Raw genomic sequence first — 20,597 nt, 5'->3', positions numbered from 1 at the left:
GTGTAATTTGTGGTTGTCTACATGTAGGACCATGGCACCCGCGACACAAGATTTCCCTAGTGTGGGGCTATGTTGAGTGAGTGCGTTATTATTATAATGTCCATCGAAAAATGTAAACAAATGAAATAAAAGAAAAACACTAACAACCTCGCAGGACTATGTTACTAACATCATAATCAACAACTTTCCTTCCATGACTTTTTAAAAAACATAATAAAATCACCAAAAATAGACTTGTAAGTTTTTGTTGTACCTACTGATACTTTTTCGATCTGTATTTGGTAGTAAATTGAAACGTGTTTAAGCGTCCTTCGCTACTACTCCCACCCCAGTCCTACACAGAGTTATTACCGTTTAGAGCGATCTACTTAAATATATATTTATTTTTGTATGAAAGTAAAATCTGATGAATTATTAAAAATCATGCAACATAAATTGCTGTTTTTGGTGTTAGTAATATCTGTGAGGTTGTTACTATTTTACAGATATACCTTTATAGTAAATTAGAAATTGAGCTTTTTTTCAATCCAAAATCACGTATATTTGTCATAATTTATAAAGATTGAACATAAAGAAAAATTCCTCCGATCTAGCTCAACGCGTATATTTGTCTTTTCAAACATGACAAGGTAATGCTGAAAGTTCGAAACGTTGATTTGTTTGAAAAAAATACGCGATAATAAATCCGAAAAAAAATGGCCCGAAAAAAAATTTCAAATTCTACCGTTACCACACTTCTTTTTGTACTTATTTAGTAATAATTAATATACAATGAGTCATAGACATCGTCATTATTGTGCCGTAATACATCAATTACCCAAGTGGCGTTGATCTCGTGACTGAATTGCGGTATCAGGAAGATAGTTGCTGAACTTTGTCCTGTATACAAATTTAATTTAACCCTATTTTAGATACTAACTATTCAAATTTAATACGATTTTGACACGATTTAGAAGCAACAGTTTGACAAAATAGCGTGTCAATTTTCTGTTAAAGTTTTGTACTTACATAATTACCTCACTAACTTATAGTTAACCCTTAACTTTAGTCGTGGAAAAAAATAACGCTTCTATAGTCGTGAGTCCCATGGACCCATGCATTTTGGAATGGTGATAAAATAGTGAACATGATATATTTATAATATTTTTTTTCAAACTATTATTTTAATTTAAAAAAATGCTGTGTTGTATAAAATTAACGATAGGAACATATATATCAATATCTGTTTATATCAGGTGTAATTTTCTTAATCTAAAATCAGGTCAATTAAAAACTATTAATAAAAAATGAGACAAATCCCAAAATTCACAAGCGAAACGTTTTTCTTACATTTGAAAATATATTGTTTTACAAAAATAAAATGAAAATAAAAGTATCTCAATGTAAAAAAACTGACACTATTGCAATTTAACCTAATTATAAACAAGAATTGCACTCAGTTTTTAGGATTTCCGCTATCAGATATTTCAGAACATTTCATGATCACTAATTCTGACAAAATCCTCGTCATTATCTCAAAACTGTTTGTCTCATATGTCTAACACGTCCATCTCACAGTGCGTGCTTTGGCGTGCCATCGGAAGGTACTGAGGTGTAGGAAGAGCTACGTCGCCTGCTGCGATTCCTACGTGAGTTTAAAGAATGAACTTGGCTCCTTTGGTCCCACGACTATAGTTAAGGGCTAACTACCAAAACGACTCCAAACTTACATAATTTTTTTTAAACCATTAAACATTTTCTTTGGACTATAAAAAATGATCCTCTTCACACGTTTTACGAGGGTTCCGAATCTTCTTCGATGTGCAAGTTTCATAACGATGTGTTTCTTCATTGCAAAGCTCAAGGCAAATTCACAATATGTCTACCGTACCTGTATATCGTATATATATGACCAATGCAAAAATATAAAAAAATGCGGATTGGTTTCAAATGAGTAATATCTCGGCTATGTATTTGCTTCGCGACCGAAAGAGACATCAATAGTGTTATGAAACAAACAATATTTAGCCAGATTTACATTTGTCTGACGTGTTATGCCTGGACGCGTCAGAACGGTATCGGTTTCATACATTTAATATTGTTAGATTCATATTAGCATGTCGCAATCTGACGTGACGGCTCGTGTTGTGTGACATCAGAAGCGATCACGATCTGCGTGGGGGTCTCGGCGCAGCGGCCGCGTCACGTCAGGTCAGACAAGTGTGCATGCATCAGTGCTGTGTTGTGATGCGTCACAACCGAATAGTAGGCATTCTAAAATATTTAAGAAACCTTTCATCATCGCTATCAGGCTCTCTAACGAAACTCCCCTTTAACATCTCTCTCTTTTTTTATTCACTGGATGAACTTATCACTAATATCAGGTAATATCAGGTGCACGCTCCATGGTCACAGGTTGACTCTCAACCCGTGACCATGGAGCGTGCAACCGTTCCGAAATATCGGGAAAATAAAAAGAAGTCATGCCGTGGTAAGAAACCTGATATTAGTGATAATCATTTAGTGAATAACCACGAAAGTTTTAAAATCTATATGGATGAACTTAGTTTGTTCTTTTTATCTTTCTTTTTTAGTATAGTTGCCATCATCACAAATTGAATATCTTCTTCATAATCTGGATCAGAACCGGATGATACAAGAGAAAACATTGCGAACGTATGAACTCTCTGAGAACCACGACGGAATATATACATATAAATAAATGTGAACGCTAGCCATGACGCCAGAGTATATCACGACACGTCACGTCAGACAAATATAAAGGCGACTTTATAATCATTTTCATGCGGAACAATGCTAATTTTAATCTTATCAAAGCAAAGTATTATTAAAAATGCAATCGAAATTTAGCAACAAAACAATGTAATGTAAATATGTTTATAATACATATTACATAACGCGTAGTTGTAACTAATTGCTACCAAAAAACATAACTGGAATTATAAATCAAAACCAAGGCCATACTACTTATTTCATGTGGTTATTCAAGTTCAATTAATACAGCTAGCACTCACCTTTGAGCAAAAATATTTTTGTTACCGTTTCAAGATCTCTTGTGCTCAATGGAAGGTCTATAACAATGATGTGGAAAGTTATTATTTTGTTGCATTAAAAGTAAAAACGTTTAAAACAATCAAATGGCAACGAATACTTTGAAATGCAAGTAAATTGTTATTGTTCTGTAAATGAAAACCGAAGAAACATGAAGTAACCAGTCGTGATTCATATTTAAAAATAACAATTTTTCTTTGGTTAGCAAGCTACAGTAGAAAACTTAAAATAACTAAGTATTTTCCAGTTTCTCTGTTGACTCGGAAGATATTTCAATTAGAAATCCGAGCAAGAAAGTAAAGTTTCCCGTTTTATTTATAATTTGTTTAAACCCTTTGCTGAACAATACGACAAAATCGTATTAATAGTTGCACATCTGCTTGCAGGCTGAATACCATGTACATTATTTTAATTATAATATAAGACCTATGTAAACACTATATTCTGGCATATAAACGTATTCATTACATTATATTCATTCAAAAACTTTTGCACATACCTTCTTTAAAACTGCATTTATAACAACTTTTATTAAACCTCTATAGTTCCAATTAAATTTAGTGCTATCGCAATGATTTACTACCATTACATTCAATTATTTTCGTGAATTAATGACTCCATCAGTTTGTTATAATTATTAATACAAAGATTGAACACCAAGAAAAACTCCTTCGATCCGGCTGGATTCGAATCTGCGCCTTCAGCATATCGTACCTGACGCTCTCTCAACTGAGCTACAGAACGAACCAGATCTTATGAATTTTTCTATATGCTTGTTGCAGATCTTTGTTTTTCGTTTTTAATATAAATGGTTCCATTTTACTGATATCTTTAAATTGAATCCGTAAAAATATAATAACAATAATAATAAACCACTTAGGATATGAAACTATTTTTTCGGATTTAAATCACGTATATTTGTTTTTTCAAACAAACCGACGTTTCGGGCCCTTTACAGGTCTCATGGTCACGGTTGACTCATGGGACCTGTAAAGGGCCCGAAACGTCGGTTTGTTTGAAAAAACAAATATACGCGATTTAAATCCGGAAAAATAGTCTCATTTCCTATGATTAAAAGTTAAGTTGAACTTATTTATTTACATTTCAACATTTTGTTTATTTTTTATTTAATAGCACATAGGAAATAATTTCTGCTTGAATTTTAAATAAGCGATGTTTATTAAATAATGACAAACTGACGTAAATTTATGACAATGCCAACTATATGCTCCTTGACGAAACTAACAGTTGACACTAGACTATAATTCCGAATTCACAACTTGACTAGGAAGACTCAGCTTGTTTTATTTATTTTTCTTCATGAAAATGCGGAATAATTATTGAAAACAACGTAATTTTAATAGATTTTATTATTATATACTATTCTTTTTTTTACAGTCAAAACTCTCTGAATGTAAATAACATTAAGTACTTAAACATTATACTAAGATAAGACGATTCGGAACATCAAATAATCTCAGTACAGAGTACTAAAAAAACTGACCTCAAAAGTATGTGGAATTACATATAATTACCATGTTTTATTGAAATCGGTCACCGAGTTAGTTCGCCACTAAAATATAATAAAAATCGGTTCTCACTTCTCAAAGTACGTCGAGAGAGAAAAACGCCTTGAATTAGGGAATAGCAAAATCAACCATTAAATTAATTGCTGCTTTTAATAAAATTTAGGCGCTATTTATAAAAATGAATCTTCGTACGTGAACAGCCACCCTTAGCGGTGGATGATTTTCTTCAAAATTAAATGAAACCACTACAGAGGTACCCTCTTTCTAACAAAAAAGAATCATGAAAATCGGTTCACAAATACCGGAGTTATCGCATAACATACATACAAAAAATCCTCCTTTTTGAAGTCGGTTAAAAAGAAAGTGATGGCATTATATAGCTCACATAGCGTTATCTCTTTCCTATTTTTAGTAAGGAATAGACAATATTGGGAAATCATTCGTTCTTACAATCACTAGCAATAGTACATTACTTGGTTGACAAGTTTGTCATGTTACGAATATAGCTAATATTACAATAAGCTTACTTTAAGCTTACATTGAAATAAGATTGTAAAGAAAGAAAAAGGTTATGGTAGACCCCCTGGACGGACAAGTCATACGCCTGATTGTAAGCTACACGCAATATATAACAGTTGCAGTGCCACTCAGAGCTTTAAATCGCAAAGATCTGAGGAGCACTGCCCTTGTGCCCGTCACCCTGAGACATAAGTTGACAGGTCTCATGTGCCTGTAATTTCACCATGTGTCTGGACATAAATTAATTTCCCTCATTATTACTCATTTCCAGTCACCCCCGTCACTTTGTGTCGCCAATTCATTCATGATGTGAAAACGGTGATTAAACCGATAAAACACAACCTATATGCACACCTGCACATAAGGTGCACATGCATATTTAAACTGATTTGTATGGCTACACACCCAGTCGCGTAATTGTACGTAATTAACTGATTCCAAATTGCACACAACGGAATAGGGGTAAACAATGGTAAAACCCCGAGTGGCCTCCAATCATGTATTCTTTAAGCAACCGTCATAATAGTTATTGTAACTGAGATCTACTCAATTGTGTTAATCGATTACAATCAATTTGTACTGTATTTTTAATTTGTATGTGTATTTGTAATTTGTAATTTGACACAGTGTCAAATTATAATAATAATGTGACAAACAACCACACTAATGGCCTGGTCTCTAGCTAGCGAATTCTCTGTACTATGAGTACCAGAGCAACGGAAGAACATCCAGACAAGAGCCAATTTAGAAAAGAACATTTTCCAAATTGGTGCTGCCGGGGAACGAACCCTGGACCTCCTCAACATGCGTCCATAGTGCTAACCGTCGGGCCGCCGAGGACGTCGAATTACATACATTTTTTTCAAGAAATATTTTAAATATGGATCGATTACAAGTAAATTTTGACATATCCTAAGAGTTCCTAAGTATGTCAATCTGAATAATATCGGTGTTAACGCCGGTGTGTAAACTGAAACATAATCCCCTGACAAAATTTTTCGAAAAGGCGCTTTCGCCATTTCTACAAAACAATGACCATATTTTTCTATATGATGGACTAGCAAGCATCAAAGTTTATAAAATATATAAGATCGCTTTTAAAATTCGTTCGTACGTCTCATCACAAGGCATTAAAAAAAAGTTTTGATAATGTAGTTTATCGGAACTATCAGTATTTCATTCGATTGCCTTTAGTATTTTTATTTGCACAAAATTTTTAACAGCTGAGTAAATAATGCAGTAATATTCATATTTTGAATAAACACATTTTTAATTTACTTTTCGGAGCTTTTGTTACTACCTGAAAACGATAGCAGGAGAGTAAGGAATGAGCAGCAGGCAGCGCCGGAGGGACACTCTTGTTTCTACGAAAATTATGTAATTTCAACAATAACATTAGAAAACACACAAAACACTAAAACAATGAAATGAATGAATAGTACGTAAAAAATAAAACAAAATATTCGAAAATGAAAAGTATATAAAAATGTTTCCCTTTACTGATATTATGAACATAACCAAATTCATTAATTAGAGAAATACCTCTTCGTTATGTTCATTTTAGTTGACCTTGTAGTTTCCATAAAGTATACTTTTACAATAATAATGAGTGCTTTATCTCTCTCACTCACACATTGCTATTAAAGTAAAATTTCCAGAAACACAATAATGCCTGTGATAATTTCAACATTGTTTTTGGTTTGCGTTTGTGTTGCTTCACATGTATTAATGAAATGGCCATGGTTACGCAAGAATGATCCAAAGTATAACCTAATCAAGATCACCAAGATACTTCCCATAGTCTATATTGTCATGAGTGGTCTTTAAAATAGGCAAGATAGTACCCAAACCCATAAATATACAGGTCAGTTTGTCAAAACGATTTAAGTTATAATATTTCGAGAACGAAATTATGCCTATGTTTTTAAATTATAGTGACCACGTGTAACGTGTTTAATTGTAAAATGTTGCAAAACCATGTGGATGTATAAACCAATAAACACCGAACGGTAACCATGCTGGTCTGCCACGCAAAGGTTCCGGGTTCGATTCCCGCGCAGGGAGAAATACTTGTGTTGCCTACATTTATTTCTTGCGAGAGTTTGGGTAGAATTTGTGGCTGTCTATGTATGTACCCATGGCACACGCGATACGGAGTTTCCCTGGTGCGGGGCTATGAGTGTGTGCGTTATTAAAAGTGTAAATTGGAATATTTTTTCACTTTTCCTTTTGATTAATATTTACACCATAACGGTTCAAAGTGATGCAGATCATTAAAATATTTGTCCAGTAAATATGAGAAAAAGTTTCAAAAGTCTTTGAGTGGTTCTAAATACTTTCTGTTCCACTTCTTGGAAAATAACTGTAAACTAATTTACAAATAATTTTATTAACAGGTAATTGTGTAATCGTGTAATACTTTATTATACAATACAGCAGTAGCGCTCCTTGTGAAAGAGTTCATCCCGGTTAGTACTGCCACCTTTCCTATTTCTGCCGCCAAGCAGTAATGTCAGCATTACTGTATTCTGGTTTTGAAGGGTAAGGAAGCTGGTGAACTTACAGGCACATGAGACTTGTCAACTTATGCCCCAGGGTCACGGGCGCAATGGCAGTGCCCCTCAGATCTTTGCGATATAAAGCTCTGAGTGGCTCTGCAACTGTTATGTACAGGCGTGTAGCTCAGCATCAGGCGCACGACTTGTTCGTCCCGTCACTTGATAGTATATAAAAAAAAGTGTGTAGCGAATCGTAGCAGTCGCTTCAAATATTTTTGAACATACATACCTATATTTTATAGTCTTTTTAGCAGCTTAGTTTTAGACTGAAATTCAAAATTGAAATGTACTTGTTTTTGGGGCCTTTTTTTATTGTCAGTGTTTATGCTGTTGTCGTTGGTAACTGCACATTGTTGTTTAAATAAACAGTAAATACTCTTAATTTGGTCTAGCTCACTCTTTAGTAGCATCCGGACAAAATTTATACAGTCCGCTACTCAATGACTAGCACTAATTTGGTCCCTTGAATCTAATTTAACAGAAATTTTCTGTGTTATTTCAATAAACACTCAATTTTGATAGTTTTGCTTACAATTGTAAAGCCTGCAATAATGTTGGTCGAGCCTAGGCGAACGTAACGTAGGCAAGCGTAGGCAAATTTATACACGGCTAGTGCTACGATAACCACGTTCGACATTTTTGAAGAAGAGCTATACAAACGGCCAATGTAGACGAGCTTTGTGGAGCTGCCCACACGATGGGCGCTGTTAGTTTTCATTGTGCATTGAAACTATATGGACGACGTAGAAGTGAAACTTATAACTTACATTAACATTTTAAAGCTTTGAAAATGAATCTATATTTTGGATTAAAATCGCGTGTGTTTATTTTTTAAAACAATTCAAAGTTTCGGGCCCTTTACAGGTCACATGGTCACAGCTGACTGAGATGGTAAAGTCATCAACCAGTTAAGTCTAATATTAATGCAAAATGTCAATTTTTCACTACCGTTACAAAAGTTATTAATTTAACTATCTATCATTCACAAACGCGTAAACACATTGACTGAGCGTACTAAGTACAAATACACTCAAATATTTTCGCTTTAAAAACCATCTCCTAATCAAGCATCTCTAAAAGAAATCCGTCTTCCGGTTGAGCAGAAGGATTGAAAAAAGTTTCCGAGTTCCCTTTTTAATACTGCTGCTTATTCAAGTGTAACTTAGAAGCGAAAGAAATACTGTGAAAAATCTTTTGTGTGAAAATTGAACCGTGATTGATTGATGGTAGGTTGTTAACTATCTACCTTGTCTGTTTAATATAATAAACCATTTAATCCCCAATTTCATAGTAGAGGTAGGAGAATTTCTCTTAAAATATCAATAGTTTCTTCATTGCCTATTCTGAAACTTATGTTGTATATATTGTGGGATTTGGTTTGATTAATTGTGTAGGTACCTACATATCGTATATTACGCTTATTGTACGTGCGCTTATTGTACGTACGCTTATTAACTTTTAAATTCGAATGTATAATAATTGTCTACTAACGTTTTTTTTAATTTAAATTTGTACAATCGCAGTTCCAGTCAGCTAAAAATACAAGAAGATGTAAAGATTATGCGTTCTTTTGGGTTTATACGAGAAGATTTTTTTTTGTGTAAAGGAATATTATTATGTTGAAACTTGTGCATCGAAGAATATTAATAAAACTTTTGCAAGTTTCACTTGAGCAAGCGCTGCTGTTTATGATATAAACCACCACCTTCGTGGAGGCTAGTGTCAAATAAATATACAGGTAACGCGACGTCGCCCGCTGTCATCCAGTTTGTAACCCAAACATTAATTCCTTTTAAGTGACAAAGTATTTAAAATTAAAAGTAACTTTTTAAAATCTTTGAATGTATTACTAACCTTTAAAAATAAAATAATTTCTCCACGAAGTAAAACATCCTATCTACAATATTCAAAGTACTTTCCATCCGTTTCATAAAAGTAAACTACGGATGATTTGGATATATTAGTATAGTACAGTAAGCTACTTGAAGTCCTTTTTCTACGCAGAAGAAGGCACCAGTTAGTTGTACACAAATGTGATTTCAGCTGTCAGTTTCATAAAATATGAAATAAATTTGAAGCGTACCTTTGAAGAGCGCGTATAAAAACATTGATGAGTGTTGATGAGGCAAAGTACCTAAGTGTCAGGATCGTAGCAAGTGAAAGGCGTAATCTCTCGTCTTCGCCGATGGGATAAGGGAGTGTGTGAATGTAGGAATATGTATGTAAAGTTCAAGCTTATGAATTATTCGACTTTTACGGAAATTGACGATTGCATTGTTAACGGTAACCTATCACAAAGTCGAAATTTTTTTTGTCCGAAATAACGTTTGTTCGAATTTTCATTACACCGACAACCGAACTATAACGAAACAGTTGTTCTTTCAGGATATGTTGAATGTTTATCGCAAAGACACGATTAGGTTTGGTTAGGTTAGGTTAAGTTAGGTTTAAGAGAAAAAACATTTTCCTCTCTAAATTACTTTCGAGGTTATGAAATTTCGACCAAACGTTATTTCTGGAAAATGTCATTTCAGACTAGTGATAGGTAACCATTGTTAACAAATTTCAATTTAACCTATTATTTATTATACACTAGCTGATGCCCGCGACTTCGTCTGCATAGAACTGTGACAAAAAGACCTTCTCCTAGGTGTCATCTACATATATCTTTACCAAAATTTATCACAATTGATTCATGATTTTTAGCAGTGAACACGTCTACAGACAGACAAAGTTCAAAAAAGGAGAAGATTCTCAATTACATTTTTTTTTGTATGTATATTACGCGATAACTCTCGCATTTGTGAACCGATTTTGATGATTATATTTTGTTGGAAAGAGGATGCCTCGGTTTAAATTTGAAGAAAATATTCCACCTCTAAGGGTGGCAAACTAGGGATTAATCCGGTTTCGCACACTTTCCGGTAACCGATCTTAATAAAACTTGGCAAATGGATGTAATTACATGAACTTTTGAGGTCGGTTTATTATAATATAATATTTGTATCGGTTATAATTTTCTCGATCATCAGTTTGTTTCTACTGTTAAAATTTTACCATAACAGTTTAAATACATAGACGTAAGCTGAAATAATATTTTTTTAAATCTAGTTGGATCATAATGCGTAATATGTACAAATACAAACAGATATAATAAATATTTTTTCCACGTATTTGAGGTGACGGAGGTTTTTCTTGAAAACATCGATAAGTACATAAGAAAAACGTTTGCCTTAACGTTTAGATAGAAGGATAATTTTTGATGTAACGTTTTACCGAATCAAAGAGTCAAAGTCAAAGTCAAAGATTATTTATTCCATAGGTAAAATAAATTTACACTTGAAAACGTCACATTTAAGCTACTGCTCGTTCACTACGCTGACCTCCCTGAGAAGAACGAGCAAGAAACTTTAGGGATTGCTCTTTTCAAATAAACTTAAATGCTATGGAATACACTTTGAATCAAATTTGTGTGGATTCTGGAGCCATGTCGTCGTTCCATACATCTTTATCTAACACGTAGTCTGCAATTTTGTTATATGATTTTTGGATCAAAATATTTTTAATGTAGTTTTTAAACTTAGGAAATGATAAACTTAATATATGCTCCGGAATTTTATTGTAAAAACGTATACAGTTCCCCATAAAAGAGTTGGTTACCTTGGTTAAACGAAATCGTGGTACCATGAGTTTGGACTTAGCTCTAAGGTTAATATTATGGATATCTTCTTTCTTATTGAAAGTATGCATATTTTTACGGGCATATAAAATATATGAGTAAATGTACTGTGATGCCACAGTCATGATACCAGTCTCCTTAAACTTTTCTCTGCGAGAAACCCGAGAGCCTAGACGGTACACAGAACTAATCGCTCGTTTTTGCAATACAAATATGGTTTGAATATCTGCTGCCGCTTTACCCCACATGAGAATCCCGTAGGACATTATACTTTGGAAGTAACTAAAGTAAACTAGTCTAGCAGTACTAACATCGATAAGCTCACATATTCTGCGGACTGCGTATGCAGCGGAGCTTAATCTGCTGGCCAGGGAAAATATATGTGGAAACCATTGAAGTTTACTATCTAAGTCTATCTCTCTCTCTGTCGTCACTCCCAACAAGACTGCTTTATTAACAAGGTCTAACTTTTCTCCATTTATTTCTATGCTTGGACTAGTCGATTTTACGTTAGGTAATTCAAATTGAACACATTTTGTCTTCTTGGCGTTAGGCAATAAATTGTTAGCATTAAACCAATAAACTACCTTAGAGAGGGTATCATTAATATGGTCATAGTCAATGTCATGTCTGTCTGTTTTTAAAATCAAGGATGTGTCATCAGCAAACAACACTATTTCGCAATGGTTCGTAACAAAGAATGGCAGATCATTAATATAAATATATATATATATATATATATATGTATATATATATATATATATATATATATATATATACAGAAATAAGAAAGGCCCAAGTATTGAGCCCTGCGGAACACCCATTTTTACCGAGAACCCAAAGAAGTCGCTCCATTTATGTCTACTTTCTGAATTCTAATATAATAATTCTAAGAATAATCATTGTTTTGAGAATTATATTTGTCTGCTTCTGCAATACTTGTATGACTACTACTAATAATACTTCAGCTATGAATATTCGATGCAAAATTTATTTTAGTATTTTAGATATATAAGAGGCCGTGGTATTCTAATGGTTCAACCTACAGCCTGTCAAACAGAGGCCATGCTTGAGGCATGAGTTTCTCAGAATTTATGTACGAAATTCAATTTGAAATTAACCATGAGCTTTCCGGTGAAGAAAAATATAGTGATGTAATCTGCACTCCGAAAAAGGATCACAGCCCTCGGAAACCGTGTGAAACGTGTAAACCCTCTCCTAAGAGAAGGCCCGTGCCTAACTGTGAGACGTATAAATGGGTATTTGATAATGATTTTAGATATGCTTCATTTTTATCTACAATCTCACGTAAAGATGTGAGCGAGGATAGTACGCACTTGTATAATAGATGAATATTTTCCCATGCACCTGTCCCCTTTCCTTTTTACCTTAAAAACATCCGGACTGTATCATTCGGGAAAGACGGAAGCCGGCAAATGTTCCACTCCTTAGTTGTACGCGTAATGAACTCGTAAGTAATACGTTGCGTGCGAATTGATAGTCCTTCAAGGTCTCAAGGTGAAAATTTTTATTACTTTCACAATGATTGAAAACTTATGATCTTATTGGGAACAGAACATCAAAAGGAAATAAAGCTATGATAAATAATATCACAACCTGTCTGGGTCAGGTCAATGCACTTGCATTCACAGCAGAACATGCGCCCCGTGCATTACAACGTGACCGCTGACAAAATTGTTATTTTACAAGTTATTTTTCGGCCCAACGTTCTTAACATCCGACGTAGACTAAATTCCTTTAGTTAAGATCTCTATAGTATAAAGCACTTTTCGGCTCAACCCTCCTTACTTCCGACGTAGTTTAAATTCCTGTGGAAGTTTAATGTAACCATTATGTACATATTTTCTTGTTTTTATGTCACCGCTACTGCGACCACCCTATATAATTGGCGCAGATTTGGAGTTGTAGAGTCAATAGTAGTTGATTCAACTAAATCTCGCTGCTGTTTTTCGTATCGAACAGAAAAATCTACAATTACGTACCTACGGAGAGGCTGGCGTTCGGACGTGAAGAGGATCCCTATCCAAACAGCGACAGAACTAGGTTCCAGACACAAAGAAAATATGCAGACGTTGATGTAAGTACACATATCCTATTGGTTACCAATTTTCTTTGTTTGATCTTTGATCTGAAGAATTGATCCGTTCCCTATTTTTTTCCGTATAATTTTGCCTTATTAATTATCAAAAAAATTTCACCCTTATTCAGCCCGGTTTAGAGATAATATTTTCGTTTTACGTGAAAAGATGCTTGTAGAAATTTTGATCCTATTTATAATATTGAGAAACTAATATGGCTTGCACTAATCTTTACATGGTTCACATTGACCTAACAAAATGGTTCACAAAGCAGTTCGAAATGTTCCTGAATTTGAAGGGAATATTCTTGTCAGTTTTATAATTTGTTTGACAGTTAAAAATATTTACAAGCCAGATTATTTTCGTTCAAAAATAAATTTGGTTGAGTAGTACTTATTATATTATTAAGTTTCATAGAAAAATATCACAGAGCATTTCCTTTATTTATTTCCTAGGAGTAAATTTTGACTTCACAAAATTAAAATCCAACCGAGGGGGTGTATCTGCAAAAAAGTAAAAGAAATGTAGCGAAAAATACACATAAGTAAGGTACCGCCTCAAATGGCTTCTATATAGTCGTAAAGTAGGAGCTGGTGGGTCTTTTGGGAATTATATGTTTGCGAAATTACTAACGCCTGACGTAGCATCATTTTATGTTACTCAAGAGTGAATATACCATGACCTTTATATTTTTACTAAAGAAATCATTTTTGTTTTTTACTTTTATAACAAAATATATATTTTGTATTTGTGTAAAGCCAAGAATTTACAAAATTATATCTTGAAAATAAGACTACTTTTTCGAGTCTAATATAAGCTTCAGCAATAGATAACTCGTCACATTCTCGTATTGCTTTTTGCTTAAGAGACACTTCATACTTTTCACGCTTCAGACTTTTTGCTTCACCACAGATAATTTAAATTCCATTTCAGTAAAACCTTCTATGCGTAAACATTTCTGTTCCCATAATTTTAATTATTTTGTTATGTATCAGAAACATGAAATAACAAAACAATGGACGTGTCGTGAGCCTCGATTACTATCAGAACCGCTGTCGCCAATAAGCACACAAACAAAATGACAAACACTATGAAATCTTGATATTGATTGGTAGTAGCTTAGTTTTAAAAAGATGTAACCGTCAATATGTGACTATTAATATAATTTGAACTTTCAGTACCTATAGGTTCAATACCTTGATTGCAAGTTACGACGTTTTGATTTTAAATTGAAATGTTATAGCGTGCAGCCAGTAGCTAAACTACGAAAAACGATTAACTTCTGAAGTATAGAAAGTAGTATCTTCTCGACAACAGATGTATTCTTTAACGCACACATTATATAATGAACTTTATTTCAATCGTTTAAGTTTAAAAGTAACGAAACACTCATGACGCGTTTTTTTGGCTAAGCTTTTGTTCGCTATTAGCGTGGAAAATTGGAAATGTTTACTTAATTCTACAAAAGATAAAATTCGACCATATGGCACAGCAATAATCTTTACTTTCGTTTGTTACAGTACAAAGATCAATTTGATAAACAGAAAATTGAAAATTCATTAAAGTAAGATTTACCAAAGATATTTTTAGTGCGATTATCATTGTTGCACTCCGAAACAGCACTTCGGCATTTTCTACGATTTTAAAGAATTTGTGCGAAAGAATTGACACAACTATAACGAACAAAGCGAAAATGGTGGACTAAGCTCAAGTAGGTGAAACTTCACCTACAGTTGGCACGCGAGTGCTAACTAACCACTTCTACTGTATTTATGGTTCAGTGATCAGAACTTACCCGATTTCATGACATTTTTGTTTATCGTAATAAATTTGTTGTTACAAGAAAAGAAAGTAAACCCTATACCGCTGCAATACGGCCTACTTTTTTTGGAGAACGTTAATAGGCGTTAATCGTTCGTCTTTTCGCTATTACCGCCAGATGTCAGCACATTAGAAGAAATTGCAATTAGTAGGTAAATCAAAACGACTTTCAATGATAGGTATTGTACTTTTAACCATAAGCCAACTGGGTAAAGTTTAAATTATGTTAACAGTCCTGAATTTGTCACATCTTTGTAAATTAGAAACTATACCATTCATTATCAAGATTTCCATAGTGTTTAACATTACATAAGTGTGAGTTTTGGCGACACTGGTTCTGATAGTAATCGAAGCTGAAGGCCCTTCCATTGCTTTTTTTCCGTGGATTTATTGGAGTTTATGCTATTTATATTGTGCCAATCCACCAGAGGGCGCTGCTTTGAAGCAGGCGCCAGCGGTCGTTGTGTAATTTGAATCTTTAAATATTTTTTTTTCATTGTGATAATAAGTAAAAAAAATATGTAAGTACCTGAAATTATATTTATTATTGTGTCAAAAAATGTACGTTATAATTGCCAAAGACGATTTTTTTCATGTTATATTACCAGAGTAGAAAACTGAACTTCTAAATGAGACCAAACAATTGGTGCGATTGACAGAGAGATGTCTCTGAATTCTGATTCAATTTGTCAGTATTAATCCGTTAAAAAATGGCGAATTCCCTATGCTTTAGTTATTAGTTAGTATTATGGGTACAACAAACAGTAATAGTAGACGTTCTTGTTAAAGAGTACTGCCACCTTATCTGTCTTTGCCGCCAAGATGTAATGTGAGCATTACTGCGTTCCGGTTTGGAAGGGTAAGGGTGCTGGTGAAATTACAGGCACCTGGGACTTGTCACCTTATATCTCAGGGCGACGAGGGTAGCAAATTAAAGACGATTTGGTATTTAAAAAATAACAACCCAAGGAATTTCCAACGTACGTAATGTTCAAACAACCTTTGAACATTCCACTCAGTGGGCGAACGACCCAAAAATAGACTGCAAGAAAGTGCTTCAGCAGCATTCTACTCAGCAAGACGAACGACCGAAAACCAGGCTACAAGAAAGTGCTAAAGAGGCACTTTACACGACGACACATTTAGATTTTATATATTACTAATGTGCGTAAACGTGAAATTGTACATACAGCAATTAATTTACTATTAAAATCAGTGCTTCAATAGCAGTCCAGTTCAATTTATCTTCTGACTGTAGTAACATTACTGCGGCCGAGACCCTTTCAGCAGTCAGCCTATCTGGTCAGTCTTGTGAGTCTGTGAGACTGGCAGTGAGAAAAACCACCCCAGTACAACCTTATATTTATTTCCTTCTCCCAATCCGTCTCTTGCCTTAGGTCTCACGGCGCAGATATTCTGTACTTATTTATATATTTATTTAGCACATATAAATGGTTAGGCCTAGCCCTAAATGTTACTTATATGGTACTTAAGGTGATAGGCATACATCTAAGGACGCTAGAGTTCATCTTGCCCTCCCTTATTAAGTTATCCCTGTACGGTTTGTTGACGACAGACACTACGGAGTGGATGCCACCATGATGAGGTCTTGGCCTGTAGCGGCGTTAAATAGCGAAGAGTTGAAAAAGGGTAGGGAGGCCTTTGCCCTGCAGTGAGACAGTAATGGCAGAAAAATGAATTCTTTTATTCAGTATGAGTTATTACGGGCGCAACAACCCGTACTACAAATATAAAAACTTTATATTATAAAAAAATGAAAAAGGCGGATGTCGCCGAAATTACGAAGGCCAAAGACAATATACGGATAAGTTCTATGATATTATGGAATGACTGTGGAAACATTTAACTATATTCTTGCATATATCAAGTCAGAATTGGAAACACATTGTAATTATGAACGAATAGTATGTCTATTCAGCTTTTTATAGTGATTAATAATCCTTCTATTTTTATGGTCCATATGTTTGCTGGTCGATACTGGTCTTTCCGAAACTGCTGAAATTATTTCCTCCGACGACATCTCTAAAGAACAATGGCGAAATCAGTGTTAAAATATTTCTTTAGCGTCTTTAAATGTCATAATTAAAAGTTTGAATAAAATAAATTCATTCAAATTATAGTAAAGACCTTTACTATTACATTTATGTAAGCCTGGATATAAAATCATACATAAAAGAAACTCAAACGACTAATTAGTATGTAGCCGGACTAATATCTACAACTGCCACTTTCTTAGTTTCTTAACGTTGAACGATAACTAGCCGCCAGAAAAAAATCAGTACCTAGGTATAGATAGGCCCACAATCAGTGAGCTTATATGTAATATCAAATATACTGATACGGCTGATTTGCAATTACTATCACACAAAATAAAGCAGATAATCCCTTCTCCAAACATGCCATACTTGAAATTGGTAAAACTGACAAAACGATCCCGATATCAGGAATAGATGGCACGATTCACAAAAAAAGTGTGTCCCAGTTACCAGTGCGTATATATATAAATATAAATTATATATATTAATATTAAATTATATATATATATATATATATATATATATATATATATCAATTAAATTTCCGTATCAAGATCTTTGGAGCACTACCATTGCGGTCATCACTGAGACATAATAGAATCATTAATTTTAATTTTAATAAATGTTACTATTTGAAATATTTTAAACAATAATAAATATTAAATAAAATGGGATAACTATGAGATATAAATAGACACAAAATAATTCTTTGCAAAATATTCCTCTACACTGTAGAATTCATTATGTAATAAAAGAAGTTTTAGTCAGGTATAACACGTTTCATCCTTTGTAACACTTGTCAGTTTTTTGAGTAGATTTCTTAGAATCGGGGACCGCCGATTTCTCGTTGCGAAAGCAGTACGGTGGACAATGGATTTTACTTTTTCCTTAATTCCATATAGTTAACAAGCGTCACGTGCCTGTAATTTCACCAACACCCTTACCCTTCAAAACCGGAATACAGTAATGCTCACATTGCTGCGTGATGACATAAATAAATATACGTATGTATGAAATAATTATGACTGCTTTTTGAAATGAAATTCTTCTATTTTTTAAAGTAGGGCGTTATTCATTTTGGTTCATTTGGCATTCGTTTTGAACTCCAACTTGGATGATACTGTGAAAATTCGTGTAATTTTCGAATACAAGTTTGATGTAACTCAAATGAAGCACAAACAATACGAAATCTTAACAATACGTATGAAACGGAAACAAGTAACGAAGGCTGTGCATCTTTGGTTTGCCTGATACTGGAAAATGAGCCTAGTGGATTATGAAAGCTTAAGGTGAATGATAAGTTGCGAGCTTTTGTGGACGACAATACGTCGCAAACTACGGAGGAATTAACAGCATAATTTATTGTAAGTATACCCACAATACTGAAATGCAGATGGCTGTTCTTCGACACCCTCACCCTGTAGTCACCTTGGTCCCTAATGACTACGTAGCATGTTTACCGTAATAAATATACTTGACTAATTATATGCAAGGGAAGTCATTTATATTCCATAAAACACTCGAAAATTAATTCAAAACTTTGTGGGTGGATAATAATAAATGAGCTTTCAGCGAGGTGACAAAAATGTATTTAATGGGTGCGCATTTTGACTATATTTTATTTTCTTAACTATATTTTTTGCTTCTATTCTCCGTTATAGTCTTATACATACACACACTTCACGCCCTTTTGCCATCGGGATAGTCAGGGACCACAGCCTTCCACTTGCTGCTAACCTGACACACGCCTTTAACCCCATGAACATTTGCATCAATGATTTGATGCAAGCTTTAAATTATTTTACGAAATAATTTTTTAATAAATAAACGTTTTCTGTGATAAATACCGGAAGACTATAATAAAGGCGGCTTCTCACGGCCTGTGATATCACGGGCCGCGCCGATTTGTACGAGCTAACTCGCGCCACGGGCCAATACAATGTGAGCTCGCGACGTCACGGGCGGCATTCTTTCCACCGTGCATTGACGCGAACTCGCGCGGCGCGGTCCGTGGAACCTCGGGCCGTGGGAAATCAGGATAAAATGATAAAATACGTGTGAATATCAAATGCGTTAGGTATTTACAGAAGCAAAAGGCGTAAGAATACGGTTCCCAACATAAACGCAAGCGACGTGCGTACTGCGTCCGCGAGTGATTTAGACTGGTTTGGCAGGCAGCAACATGGTTCGATGCGTCGACGTAGGTGAGTGACGTAGCCCATTGTTCTTGCATCGCAGTGCGCGACTCCAGTGTCTTCATCCGATACGTCGTGCAAGTAAGTGTATCCGTGTTTTTATTTATTTGTTTAGTATAGTTGAGTTCTGTAGTTAGTGTTTATTTATTGTAGTATGTATTATATATGTGTGTATCATATATGTATCTATTATATGTTATAACATTCTCGTTTACTAGTAATACATTTATATTTTGTAATATGTGCTATATATTTATAATTTTACATAAACACTATATATATAGTGTTTATATAAGTACATGTAAGTTACGTAGTGGGATCGCCACATATGTGTCATACATAATCCCAAAATACATGCAGCAATAAAAAATAATGCAAATGCTCAGTTATACATCGCAAAGGCCGGGTGTGAAACTTTGTCAAGCTAAAAATGGAAGAAGCATAGAAGCATTCCAAAATATTCCCAAAGATCATTTTAATACAGCGGAGCACTCCGTACATAATATGTTACACTTGTATATGTATAGAACCTTCTTTGATTTGAACTTAAATTAGAAATAAACATCAAAATACTTACTTGCAATAGTTCTAACTGTAGATACATAAGTAGATACTAAGATTAGTAGAGGCAGTACGAACATGAAGACCAAGGATAATGTAGTGTAAGCTTGCTCCTGCCATCGTTCTGTGTAGAATCCATGAGTTACACATTGCTCGAATTCCTCTACAAACGGGCCTCGCACCACGCTGAACACTATTGCCTGAAACAAAAGGTATTAATTTTATTTAAAATTACAATGAAAAGCAACTTTGAAAATCAGCACCGGACAGCATTAACGTTGGCAAATTTATATTGAAGTGACAGAGTAAATTTGACATTCAAAATTAAAGTGCCTACAGATTTGCTCGATTTTTGACAATTGTTACTATTACCACTATAATGTTTGTGATCGAACAAATTTGTATTTGCATCTACGCCTAATGTATTCTACATGAGTCGATCATCAAAATATCGAGTAAATCTGTTGTAGGCGCCTTTAGACATTTTAAGACAATATCCAAGTGTAGGAGTAAGGGAAGTCACCACAC

General features: G+C 34.3%; 1 protein-coding gene across 1 annotated transcript in view; it reads right to left on the bottom strand.

Annotated features, from left to right (window-relative positions):
* LOC113234720 (gonadotropin-releasing hormone receptor) overlaps positions 1-20,597 on the bottom strand; it is a 205,784-nt gene that overhangs the window by 16,330 nt on the left and 168,857 nt on the right. Inside the window, exon 3 of the mRNA XM_026470178.1 lies at positions 20,086-20,269. Coding sequence (XP_026325963.1) covers positions 20,086-20,269 — 184 coding nt within the window. The remainder of the gene's footprint in view (positions 1-20,085; positions 20,270-20,597) is intronic.

Source organism: Hyposmocoma kahamanoa, unplaced genomic scaffold, assembly GCF_003589595.1.
Source record: "Hyposmocoma kahamanoa isolate Upper Pololo Valley unplaced genomic scaffold, ASM358959v1 86, whole genome shotgun sequence".
Lineage (NCBI taxonomy): Eukaryota > Metazoa > Arthropoda > Insecta > Lepidoptera > Cosmopterigidae > Hyposmocoma > Hyposmocoma kahamanoa.
This window is presented reverse-complemented; position numbering and strand designations above follow the sequence as displayed.